The sequence below is a fragment of the Pempheris klunzingeri genome, chromosome 3 (assembly GCF_042242105.1).
Source record: "Pempheris klunzingeri isolate RE-2024b chromosome 3, fPemKlu1.hap1, whole genome shotgun sequence".
Taxonomy (NCBI): domain Eukaryota; kingdom Metazoa; phylum Chordata; class Actinopteri; order Acropomatiformes; family Pempheridae; genus Pempheris; species Pempheris klunzingeri.
In genome coordinates, this window is record NC_092014.1 from 4,726,354 (window position 1) to 4,740,334 (window position 13,981).

Here is a 13,981-nt window from a genome sequence, read left to right on the forward strand (position 1 = left end):
TGCATGTTTTTATTTTTAATGGGTAACAAATTGAGCACTTAAATGAGATTGGGCACCCCCTTGTCTCCTCGTAAGTGTTATTATTATTTTGTTCATTTCAAATGCATTTTGTTTTGTGGCTTTCACACATTTCTTAATGTTGTTTTAAACTACCACTGTTGCATCTCATTACTTTCGATGACAGCTGAAATTTACATTTTGTCAATTTATGTCCCCTCATGCTTGACTTCCTTACTTTATTAGTGGCTACAGCTTCTGTCTTTAATACAAAACTAAGTTAGACAAACCTAAACCAGTAAAAAGCCACACCTAAAGAGAACTAAACTGACCAGTGCTCACTCAACTATCTGCCTGTCCATTGTGCATGTTGGAACAAACTCCTCTCTGGGCTGACGATCCAGGAAACTGCTCAGATGTCCTGCTTTGTTTCCCAGTAGAGCTTTTCAGATGTCCACTGAAGGCTTAAAGTATTTACAACGCTGCAGTCTGCTTTTCCTCTAGCAAAGCCTCCCTCAGGACAGCATTACAGCTAATGGGAGAGATATGGCCAAACAGATGGAGCTGGCATGCTGCAGATTCATCCGCTGTCTCTCAGAGTTTGAGACGGGTCTTTTTTTTTTTTTTTGCTAGATTGTTTGTTTATTTTAGCGAGCTGGCCAGTTTTGGGGGTTTAATCTCAAATACCACTTCTCTAATATTGAGCGGCTTAATTGAGAGCCAAGTCCTTAGCTGGATGGGTTCATTAAAAAATGAGAAGGGTGAGGAACTTTTCCCTTCAGGAATGTGCTTTGTGGTAAAAAAAAAAAAACAAAAAAAAGAAAATTGACATTTGTGAAATCTCAATGGAATATAAACGCATTTAATTTTTCATAATCAAGTGTCTTTTTGTCACTCAGCATTACAGAACAAAGAGAGACTTGGTTAGTGATGGAGGAAATACTGTTTACACACAAACACACATATACACAGTCGCCCCAACAGCATGAGTGGTTGCAAAGATTTAGGCTATAAAGACAGTTATAATACAGCTATTTACACAAACTGCTCTGCAGTTTGAAGTCTCCGTAAGAATACATTACATTTAACCATCAAAACCCAAATGCATTCCTGCATTTAGTAATGAAGCACCTTTATTTTTCATTTTGATATGTTGGGATATACTTGTGTTCAAAGGGTCAGTTCACCAAAATTGTATATTTTAATTAAAAAAAAGATTTTTTTATGTGACTATAAGATAAAAACTGTCAACATCAGAAGAAGAGCAGGCTGGCCAGAGCAAGAGGAGGCCTGTAAGACACCGAGACACCACTACCAACCTTAAAATTAAACCAAAGCAGTTCCTGGGAAGATGCACTCATGAGGGACAAATAGCATCCTCACATCAAACTTGCAGTGTAAGGCAATAGAGTCCAAAAACGGTGTGTATTAATTCATTTTCAAAAAAGAGCGACCTCATCTGAAGGGGACTCAAGCACAGTCAGAGTCTATTCAAACAGACCAGAGGATAATTAGCCCTGAGCCAAAATCAGGCAGCAGCATAATGCGCTATCAATTAACGAGCTGAGGTTGAAAAGAGGTAGCAACATAATGGTAAAGTCCTTGGAACAAAGCCATGAAAACAAACTGTGAACTATGAATCAAATGAAACAATAATTGTAATTTAATAGCATGCATTTTTACATAGGCCGCTGATTCCCTAAATGTTTCCGTCCATTCAGACTGGACAGACCAGAGACCCGTGGCAGTAAAACGAGACCCTAACCCACCATGACGTTACTCGATCAAAACAGCAAAAGCTTTCAAAAACAGATAACTAGAGGCTTAACAACTACTTGCATGTCTAGACACCATCGGGACTGAGCGGGACAATATGTTTTTGTAATTTGGGTGAACTAACCCTTTGAAGCTAAGTGCTCCTCTGAAAAGCACAAAGGAAGCATTTTGTTAACGGTGTGACAGCAGTCTATCTAAACACATTTCAATCTGACAGTAACTCTCCTGTTAAGAAGCACCATGGCACATAATACATAACAGATTGCACAGATTTATGACTCCTGATAAGTGATACAACTTGTGTTTATACACAAAGTCCCTGAAATGAGCAACCCAAGAGGAAAAGTAGCACAGCACAGAAGTAGGAAAAAATTATGTACTTTGTACAAAAGTGTATTTCTAGTGCAAATGAAGTAATTCAACATTCCTTCCTAATTGTGTGCTGTGCACCCTTTCTCTTTTTTTCATTCCTCCTTTTGATTCTAATATTTTTTGGGCAGGCCTCATTTAAGAAAGCACAGTACGTTCCTCTCCAGACTGAAAAGAATATTTAACAAGCACCAAACTTGTAATGTTCTCTGTTTAGTTCTCCTTTTTTGGCATAAAGCTGCATCCATGGCAAAAAGACCAAATAGTCCGACCCAGAGATAATAGAATAGTCCGACCCACCACTCCTCTCATTATTTACTCTGTCCCATTTTCACTGGATGCTAGGTGCCACCAGGTATCCATTAAAGGTGATGTAAACATCCACGTCATCACTGTAAACGGCGTTCTCTCTCTCCCTCTTGTAGAGTCGAACCCACACCTCGTCATTCAGAGAAAGATTCATCATGACACTCTGGCTCTGCATGATGGACCTCTCACTGGGCTGAGCATACAGGATCACTTGCTCCTTGTCGTTGTGCATCAGGTGGAGGTATGTCTCCTTGAAGTTCCAGGTGTGGATGTTAACATTGAAGAAGTAGATCCCCGGCACGTAGCAGTAGAACTTTCCCTTGAACATGTTGAAGTGCTCGTGGAGGTTGACGAACACCGTGTCGAACACCAGCGCTTGGTAGTAGTCCACGCTGTGCAGGGACTTGCGACGTCCCACCGAGAAAGAAGACTGAGGGATCTTGCAGGCATCTCCAGGGGCTCCTGCCTGGCCTTTGCTGCCTTTAAGGCCCATGGGTCCTCGTACGCCAGGAGGTCCCTCTAGACCAGATTTGCCAGGTGTACCCTTGTCGCCTTTGTCTCCTTTATCACCTGAGTGGATAACAGGAAACACAGGTGAGTGGTGCAGACAGAAAACATAATGAGCATAATCTGGACTTTTTTTAATTTTCAATTTAACACCAGTGGTGGAGAGTAACTAAGCAGACTTACTGAAGTACAGTACTTAAGTACAATATTGAATTGCTTTCCACTTCCCATTTTTTTCTTCTTTCCTACCCCATTAGTAATGCTGCATGCTGCAAGTCAGACTCGAGTCAGAGTTTATTATCACTGTTTATTAGCACTGCTGCATTATTTGTGTGTCATCAGTCGTTTTTTGTACTGGAGTTCAGTCAACCAGCTCCGTCTTGAGGCGTAAATGGAACGCAGCATGATCTCATGACAAGACGATTTGTTTTGTGACTCTCAGGAGGTGGCCCCATCCCTTGGTTCGGACTATAACGCCTACGATATTGAGGATATTGAGTAGTTAAAACTATCTCCATCTGAAACAGCCACAGTTGAGGAGAATAAGTGGGGGTACCACAAATGACAGAATCAATAACCCTGAAAGAGATCTTTAGGATTGTGGTTATTTCTGGACATCAACTCAGAAAAGTAAGCTGATCTTGCATCTTCAACAGTTTTCTAATGTATTGCTTCTGATTCGGACTTGTTGAACTTCAATTGTTGTTTAGATTCTCTACAGAGTCTTTTTTTTTTTTAAAGTTAGAGTGTCTTAGTAAGCCTGAATGTACTTTGGCAGATTCTCTGAGTCCACTGGGAGAATGAAACATACGTTTTCTATTATTTTGATGATGGTGGTAAGGAGCACAGTCGAACACGCCAATCTAAAATCTTTCATACTGTAAATATTCAATTGGCCTGAGATGTGGTGAACATGAAGGCCTATCATATGACTCACATAATATTCCAACCCCATCAAACCATTCAGTAAGCCCTCATTCCTTGAATTAAAGTATGTGAATTTGTTATGTTTCTCAACATGTTCATTCAAGACTCTACAATGCAAACCACTAATGTTAATGTTAAAATTGTTGTTGTTGTTTAATCAGTTAGCCCTCAGTAGCTCTATCCTTGTTTATGTCCTGCTTCCTTCCTGTTTTGCAGCCACAACAACCCACCACTATTTGTCTGGATTCCTAAATTATATGCGACTTGACAGCAAGCTCTGAAAATGATTAAAGAGCTTATGTACGCCCTCCTGTCAGCATGCCTGACTGACATGTTGCTGGCTGAGTGAACATTTTGAGTGATGCTATTGTTCCAAGGATGCAAAAACCTCTTTGCTATGAAAATCAAGTGACACTGCTTATGGGACTTTATCATCATATCATTATGAAGCAGCTGTAATAAAATGGCCTGTGAGCAAACACTCCCTCCACTATGAACAGAAGCAAATAAACTGAGGAACAAAACAGCGTATGGTATTTGGAGCAAATGTTAATGACATTTTTAGTAATTTTCAAGTTCATTTGAGGCTGTCAAGCTTCAAAATACATGTAGATATAAAGATATTTAGGTCAGGGGCTCTAAAGAGATGTCTAAATGTTGTTCTTCCTAGATTCCTTTAGGCTGGTCCTAACATAGTCATGAGTTAAACACCTCTGAGGTGGGTAAACCACACAGAAAGAAGCCACAGTGCTTCCCTTGCTCACCATGACCAATATTTTCTGAAGTAAACAGCAGTGATTCTCTGGACAAATGCTCAATGAACTGCCCACAGTCTGCCCAGCTGTGACCAGTGCCCACACAAAGAGCAATGAAGAGAGGTACAGTTTCCATAAACAGCAGCTTAGCAGCACCTTTGTATCAGATGGCCATATAAGAGACTGATCCTTTATCCTGACACCAAAGAATAACCTCGTGTCCAAGAGAGATTCTGACCTTTCTTTCTCTTCAAATATTACAGAGACATATTTTAGATACTCACACACTGTTCACTTGATACATTTCTGGAGTATGTTTGAAATGAAACATTTGCTCTGAGTAATATTATAGCATTTTGTCACACTATATATTCACAGCTTGAGATGGTACATTGATTGTATAGCTCCTCTCTTGTCTTTTCGACCACTCAAAGCTCTTTAATGCTACATTCACACTTTGATGGGAGGTTGCCAACCCTGCCATCAGGAGGAAACCATTCAGGCACCATCACAATCCAAAGCAATTTATGGAGCAATTTGGGGTTCAGTGTCTTGCCCAAGAACACTTCGACATGTGGACAGGAGGGGCAATTGAACTGCCCATCTTCCAATTAGTGGACAACTCACTCTACTACTGAGCCAAAGATATATAGCTAAGAACAGTGGCTCCCAACTGGTGGTGTAGGCTTGGAGTCAAAATGTCCCCTTAGACATCAGGTCACAGTCAATTTTAGCAAATTCAAATAACAAAAATGTTCTTGAAACATGAGACTTTTAAACATTAAGAAAAACATTAAAGTGCTGCAACAGCAGTTACGACTAAATTCAGGTTCCTACAGCATAATAAAGGTACAGGTCACGTGACCAACAGCGCTGGTATTACAGTATAACAGGCTAATTGTATTAGTTGCATGTTGTAACCAACTCACTAGGAAGCAGAAACTTGTGCATCAAAATGAAAATTAAAAGTTCAGAGTTTCTACAACGTTGACTTTCTCACAACCCATTCACAGTGGACACACGGTCCAAAAGTGGACTGTGATGCCACCAGATGGGAACCACTGACTTAACACTGACATCTGTCTTGGGTCATTGAATATTATTGCAAATATAGCTGCTCTGCAAGGTCTAGTAATAATGCTAAACATCTTAAGAATCTATATAGTGTGAGATCTGGAGGCGCTGGGGGATTAACACATCGTGTAATTTTATGGTTACAGCCTGCAAAGGTAAAATGTCAAACCAAATCTAAGATTGTGCATTTCATATTTCAACCGTACATCAGCCAAGTTGAACCTTCTGAATATCTCATGGCTTTGTGTGATGTCAAAAAATGTGTGGGTGCAGAATCGCCTTTGACCATGACTGAGGGTTCAGATTTCTGACTGCGCTCTAGTATTGAGATTGGCTGACTGACTGATTGTGGGTCACACTGTTTAAATCCAATCACTGTAGCTTTGTGGGAGAAAACCCAAGTGCTCACACATACAAAGCACACACACACACAGCAGGCTTTATTATTTTCCAGTGAGCAGTCAGGGAACCGGTGAAATACCGGGGAAGAAAAGCGAGTGTGTGTTTGTGTGTATTATTCGTGTATATTCCACGCTTAATGTGTGTCTTGTCGCCATGGGTGTGACTACGCATTTCTTCCTGTGCATTTGTGTATGAGTGCGTGTTTTCTGACACATAAGCAAGTTCAGTGCCAGGTGAAAGCGCCTGATGAGGTCTCCTCCATCTCACAGCTGCAACTCACACACATTGTACAGTGTTTCACTGCTTCATTTGCACAAAAGAACAACAATTTGAGACAGAAATGGAACTGCTCAACCTCAGGGGCTGAAAGCTCCCAAAAACCGATTTGTTATATCCTTTTTCATTTTCCATTCAAGGTATTCAAGCCCTTGAACAACAGAATAGGACCACATGAGTTCCAAAAGCATTTTTTCAGTTTGCATGCAACAAAAAAAAAAAACACGATCCCTCACTGGCTTCCCACCAATTAAAAATCTGACCTGAATGTCAAATAACATTTTGACCCAGCATGAATTGGATCATTTGGTGCTCAATGAAGGTGTGGATACAGTTTTGGTGTGCAGTCTCTACATCAAGAGTATAATAGCTGCCTACTTCTGCATGGGTGTTTGTTTGTGTGTGTGTGTGTGTGTGTGTGTGTGTGTGTGAGAGAGAGAGAAAGAAGATTTTTTCTTTTCGTGGTTGAGCAGTTGGACGGGTTCAGGGTTGATCGTGGGTCAGAACAGACTTGGCACGTCCAGTTATCAGGACTAGTAAAGGACCAGCAGATAAAACAGTAAAGAGATGACACATCGCTTGGACTGCTCTGGTTGAGTTGGCCGCCAAAGCTCTGATATAAGACACACATGTTCTCACAAATCCCTCTCCAGCTGCGATTGTGTGGTTCTTGGATATTAGAAAGTCCTTGTATTTCTAATCCCTCTTCTCTTCTCATATTTTTCTATTTCTTCCTGTTGTATTCTCTTCGTCTTTCGGCTTAAACACACACTTGCACACATAAACAGCGCCGCACTAATGCATAACACGCAATGATCATCTCATACAATCTGTCACAGATTTGATTGTGACACGACTCACTGCGGGTCAGTCACCATAACAAATAGAGGTTTTCACAGGTCCACCTGAGGGATCCAGTCAGGCTGGATAAAGATTATATTCAGTTGTGATAAGCTTGGAGCATTTCTCTACTACCATACATGACATGTATCTACGTTACTGTCTTAATACTGACTATACTAGTGATACGCTTTTCTGACAGACTACAAACAGATGAAATGATGTGGTTGTGTTTTATGTGATTTGCAAATAAATATTAGCCTGAAAAAAGCAATTATTCATCCAATAAAACTGTTTGGGGCTCTAATCTAGTGCTCCAACACTCTGCTTCGTTAGTTTTCCATAGTTCAAATTCTTCACTTCATGGCTTACATAAAGTCAGATGCTGGTATGCATTTTCTATGGCAGACACTGTCAAAAGCTATCATGGTTGCATGGTTACTTGGCAGCCTGGTTCTTTCAAAAAATGTTGAACAGAGGTTGATTTTGAAGTGGTTCCAGGTTGTTTCTGTCAGAGTGTAATTTGCTTTTCAAAGAATTTTGTGTTGCTTCTCCACTTATCCATCCATGCATTATTTCTCTTTCAATACCATATACATGATTGCTCTTGTGATTAAATACTAGCCTTGTCAGACACACCGCCATCTGGAAAAGCAGAAATTGTGATCTGATTAAGGAAATGTAGCGTGGAACAGGAAGACAGTAACACAAATATTTGAAGTTGATTGCTCGTCAGTGAATGAACGTGCAACCGCTGCAAACACTGCATTTTTGCTAAAATAAAGGTACATAAAGTACATAAAGGGCATAGAAATACATGACAAAGGCCATCTGCCCGTGTTATGTTGCAATAACCAGAAGACAAACTGGAAGCAGAAAACTGAGGAGCTGCCAAAAACGCAGGAAGCACCTGCCAACTTCCAAGTGAAGCAGCAGTGAAGGAAGCTGTTCCAGACTCTTGTACCTTTGAGGATGGTCATGTTGATGACAGTGCGCACCTCAGGCATCTGATATTGGGAGGTGGCTACTGGCAGCTCAGAGTGCTCGCAGCACCTCCTGCATAGTCTGGACGGAGGTCTGGAGGGGGAGGGGACGCAGCAAACCAGGGGGAGGAGCAAAAGCAGTCTCAAACACACCGCCAACATGGCTGTCACAACCTGGAAGGGAAGAGAAACACAGAGGAAGGAAACATTAAAGATTGGTGGAGCTGAATGTTTCTTATTATTCTTATAATGAAATCCTTGTTTACTCCCTTCACCAGAGGGATTTCTGAAAAGTCAAACAATCTTGCTAAATACTTAAATAAATCCCCCAAACCAATATTTTGGGTTAGTTTTGCTGTTTGGTGTATTTTTAGGATTAACTGGCAAGTGTCATGATGTTTCCATGACAATAACAGCAGAGTTTGAGGGTTATCTTCTCAAGAGTTGCTGCCAGTGCTCGTCATAATAGCAGTACTGTACGACCATCAAACAAGGTGAAGTCCATCATAAGATTAAAGATTTCTTTGACATAACGGGTGCAGCCCAGCCATGGCCCAGTGTTCACAACCCATCAACATCTTCATTTTTGATAAGCAAAAGTCCTTCGCACCTAATTTTTGGCAGCTGTTGAAAGATTTCTGGGAAATACAGCACTTTTTTGGCAAAACAAGACAGTGTAAGTGAAAGTTGATATATCTGGCATACATTTCTCCCTTCAACTTTAACTTTCAAAGACACAGAAAAACTATGGTATGAAGGTCAGAACCACATCTGACAGATTATCCGCTGAGTTCTCATATGGGATCCAGAGGACTTGGATTAAGAAATATAAGCCTAAAACAAAAGCTATTTGAAAAGACTTGGAAAAGGAGGGAGTCACGTGGACTTCCATACGTAGACACACCTGGACTCGATTGGATGTTAAAACACAAGCAGCCATTTGATTCTCTCCCCATGAACTCTTTCAAACACATTTCCAAGGACACATACTGCTGAACCTGTTGTCCTTGGCACCCCACTTCTACAGATCCAAATCCACACACACATTTCTCTCTAATTGTTCTCTCTGATAAACATTTCAGCAATACTACAAACTAGAGGCAGCAAATAAATACTCATTTGATTATCTTGGAAGCTTTCAGTTGTATTTAGCAATAACAAGATGTTTTTGAATGAAAATTTGAGGTCGCAAAGATATTTAGTAGTAGTTCTGTGTGATTACATCAAATGACAGAACATTAGGCTACATAACACAAAACATATGGCGCTCATTTGATGCTGCCTTACTGAGTACATATGTATGTATTTAGGATGGAAATCCTGGGTGGATTGGGGCCTCCAGAACAAAGCAAGGGATTCAAGACCACAAAAATTATGAAAAAAGTTTTAGTATTTTTCTCTAAACGTCATGTATGTGATGTGAAATGTGTTTGTACTGATAAACCCACAAAGAATTATCACCTCACTTCTACGGAGCTGAACAGCACAACATGTTTCAGCTCACTGTTTTTGAATCAGCTCTATCGAAACACTCTCCTGTCTTTGTTTTCAGTGAAAAAACTCTAAAAATCCACTGTACGCTACCAGTCTGCTTCCAAACGGCAAACAGCAATCAACAGGTTTATTTTATGACAGCGCCTATTTATACAATTAGTTCAGAGGAACATTAGCAATATTTTCTTGATGTTGAATTTCTGATCAAATGAAAGTCCAATATTATATAAAATAATATTAAGTCTAGTTTGATAATACATTCATGGTTTTCATCATCATCTTGTGAGAAAAACATCTTAAACTTTTAGTTGCTAAATGCACCACTATGTTCACCAGCCAGTCTCTAACTGTGTCCACCTGCTTTTTGGTGCTGGGGAGGTGATGCACTGGGTAGGAAACAAACACGATGACATGTTGAATCTGAGGACCATACAACCAAAACAATGAGCTATCCTTGTTGTCTTTGTATTCTGTATTCACCATCCTTTTCTATCGATTGTCTTCTTCAGTCAGCAGTATATCACTTTCCCACTTTCTGTCTCTCTTCCTCCTGCTTGTCTGTCTTCCTGCCATCCATCCTAATGTTTAGCCTGTGAAATCCTGACATGTGTAACACAAATCCTCTGAGAAGCAAGGCGGAGAAGGGAAAACAAATACAAAAGGCGGAGGAGAGAAAAACATGAAGAGGGGAGAGAAGTGTGAGAGAGATTCCCAGGCTTTTTTTTATTATCGTGGCATGTGAGTGTTAACTGGATTAAAGGTGATGGATGGAGCATGACTGTGAAAAAGTGATATTTTTATCCAACTACTGATAATAAAATATGATCATAACAGTTACTGTCTGAATCTGCTTCACTATCACAGCCAGCCAGATGTCAGAGGACACATTCTATTCACTTACGCAACATTTTGGAAAAATTAGGTCAGATTCCTCATTTCAGTGTAAATTTTTTTCCATCACTTGATCCACATACAGTACCCCTGATTATTTTAACGGCAGCAGCAACAGAGTGGCTTCAATTCCCTCGTAACCAACCTCATAAATCATTAAAACTACACAAACTAAACAGCAGTATATCTGTAATAAGATTTAAAAAGTGTTGCTGTAGCTTGGAAGTGCTGCTTATTGGAACAACAATTGCATCCTTGTAGAAATTGATATACCTGGAGTTTTACATTTTCTGTGATAACTTTTAACTGTGGAATCACTGCTGGGACATGAACAAAATACATTTTAGAGACTTCAAACAATCCCACATGCTACTTGTAGTTAGCACGGCATTTATCAGCAGGTGTTTTATCTTTACAGTAAATCCTACACTTGAATGCAGCGTACACACGGGGCTTAAACTCTCAGGCACAAAGGATTTCAGAGCACAAAGCAGTATTAAATTCATAGACAACTTGATTCAGTGCATTGCTCACACTTCCTCCTGGACAACCTTTCAGGCTCACAAATATTTCTTGCTTTAATCCCTGAATAGAGTCAAAACACACAACATCGATGAGCGTCAAAGCCAAACACCCTGGTGGTAGGCTGTTTTAGGAAGAAACGATATGCTTCGTGCCTTTTATATACACCATAGATGTGTTAAGAAAGCTACTTTGACCTACTTATCCTCGCTGCCGTTTTGTCCCAGTGGCCGACCACGGCACTGCACAAAGAAACCAAGTGTGGCCAAGTAGTATTTTTCCCTGTAGACCACCATTATTGAAAATATTCTTGTAAAACTGAAAGTGCAGCATCCAACAGCCAGTTCAAAGAATACTGTATATCAGTAACTTTAATAAAGTGATGTTTTAGTTAATAACAAAAGGACAAAGCGCTGCATGGATCTGATGGCTCACATGATTAAATAATCATTATAATCCAAGTTTAAATTATCCTCAAGAAGTCACCTGACCACCATGGAAAAAGAAAGCTTAGACACAATAGAGGTTTTTCACCTGGTGGTCTGCTCTACTTGAGGATAATTGATCAGGAAAGACTTCCTGCATTCTTTCTATGTTTTTGTAACTTTACTTATTTCTTGTGTTGGTCTCCTGAACTGTCACTCCTACAGGTAGGTTAGCATTTAGGCATATATTTGTTCTCAGAAATGAAAATAAATATGTAGGGAGTTCACATGGATACTAACAAGTGTTCTCACAAAAATATTCTTCCTTACATATTATTGCTAAAACACACATTACAAATAAAGTTCTGCATTCAAAGATCGTACTCAGGTAAAGGTAAAGAATCAGCTAAATGTATGTTTGATATATTTTTGCACGTGACATCATCCAGTTATTAATAGTGAAGGATCACTGTGTAAGCAGCATGCTACTGTGGAGACAGTTTACCACCAGGCCTCTACAGTCACCAGATACAACTAAGGGGTCCTGAGATGATGAATGGGAGACGTAAAAAGAAAAGGAGTTCTGATATACGAAGCTGTTTCCAGTTTTTGGACTTTTTCTCAAATGAAACAGAAGTTTAGAGGGAACAATCTGTATTTGTTGAAGCTGTGACCAACATCTTAATCAATGTGCCGTATTTTAAAAGCTTGTTATATCATCAGTTGTTTCAAATATTCATATGAACACTGACTAGTACCTAAACCTGTCAAATGGAGTAGAAAGTACAATATTTCCCACTGAAATGCAGTGGAAGTAAAAAGTAGCATTCAATGGAAATACTCTAAGTAAGCTGCTTTTCCACCACTGGAAGTATTATATCATAAGCTCATGTTACCTCATCACCCCTCACCCCTCCTCACCCACAGACCCCCTCAGAGCTGTGTGCACACCCTGCCTGACACTAACCCAGCCACAACACACATGCAACAGTCATAATGAATTCGTTTAAGAAGCCACGTCTACAACGCCAGAGCATCAGTTTGGCATGCAACTGCAGTCCGGATAAACCACACACACACACACACACACACACACACACACACTCAAAGCACAGCGCATAGCACACACATTGTCACACACACACACACACACACACACACACACACCGTGCACTGACGTGCACAAACGTGTCAGTGAGGGGTAACTTTTCAGCAAAACCGTTGCTGAGTTGGCGACTTCTGAATAACTTCTTCACTCCTGCACGTCTCTGCAGGCACGTAAACGCGTCACCGGGTTTCTCCTTTTATTCACCTTTAAAAGCTCCGGAGGATTTTTACACAGACGGTTTGTCAGAGTTGTTGTGTCGTGTCAGAGTGTCTTTTCTTACCTGGTGGAGTTTCACCACGGCGGAGGAGGAAAAAACTGACTGCCGGTGTCAGATTGAGAGGAGGAACTACTGAGGAGCAACCTCTCTCTCTCTCTCTCTCTCTCTCTCTCACACACACACACTCACTCTCTCCCTCCCTACACACACACACACACACACACCGACCATCAGAAGTCAGCCTCCCTCCCCTATTATGTCTCTCTCTTTCCTCTTCTCTACTTGCTTTTTCCTCCTGTGATCATCTCCTGTAATCCCCCCTCTTCCCCCTTCACCCCTCTTAAACTCCACATCCATCACTCTTACTTCCACTTACTGCATCCAGAAATTTTACAACATAGAACTCAATGCAACATGATCTATCTATCTATCTATCTATCTATCTATCTATCTATCTATCTATCTATCTATCTATCTATCTATCTATTGCGTCTAACTTTTCTGATTCACATACTGGACAATACTAAAAGGTTTTCCTCGTTAGTCCTGTGCTTTCCACTTCTACGTGCCAAAAGTAACTACACTATATCACCTGTTAAAAACTCTCACAGTAGCTCTTAAGTCGCGCTTTAGCAGCGTCTTTTATATTGCAGTCATTTACATAAACCTGTCATCTTTTCTCCGTTCTCATCTGATTCCCCGTCTCTTTGTACGAGACTCTGCTGTACTGTCGAGATAATTTGGCTGAGAAGATTTAAAAAAAAAAAGTAGCTTGTAATACAGAGTAATGCAGATCAGCTTTTGTTCCTCTAACAGACAATTTATTTTCTATGAATTGAAGTTAATGTTTCACTCGCTGTGTTTAACATCCCATCAGGCCATTCATTCCAGATGTATTTGCAGTGAATCCAGCTGATGTTGCCTGATGTCACATCTGGGTGTCCTGGGTGCCCAGAGGCACAATGAATCCAATCCAACGTTTAAATCAAAACGTAGTAACTGGAAAGTTTATGCTCAGCATGTTTAAGTTGTTAAAAAACGGGCAAACGTTCACAAAAAAAGGGAGAAAATGGAGATAACGTCCATTCATTGAACACACAGGACACGTG

At 40.4% G+C, this 13,981-nt stretch overlaps 1 protein-coding gene across 1 annotated transcript; it reads right to left on the reverse strand.

Annotated features, from left to right (window-relative positions):
• Positions 1-885: 885 nt before the first annotated feature.
• On the reverse strand, positions 886-12,954 carry c1qtnf6b (C1q and TNF related 6b). The gene is made up of 3 exons (XM_070827854.1): positions 12,936-12,954; positions 8,197-8,389; positions 886-3,021 (listed from the first exon to the last, which is right to left on the reverse strand). Exons 2-3 carry the CDS (start codon positions 8,375-8,377, stop codon positions 2,474-2,476), a joined length of 729 nt encoding a protein of 242 aa, XP_070683955.1. The 5' UTR covers positions 8,378-8,389; positions 12,936-12,954; the 3' UTR covers positions 886-2,473.
• Positions 12,955-13,981: the final 1,027 nt, after the last annotated feature.

Coding starts and splice junctions, on each gene's coding strand:
- c1qtnf6b (XM_070827854.1), bottom strand. CDS start 8,377: ATGTTGGCGGTGTGTTTGAGACTGCTTTTGCTCCTCCCCCTGGTTTGC. Junction 3,022..8,196: donor CAACATGACCATCCTCAAAG/GTACAAGAGTCT, acceptor TTATCCACTCAG/GTGATAAAGGAGACAAAGGC.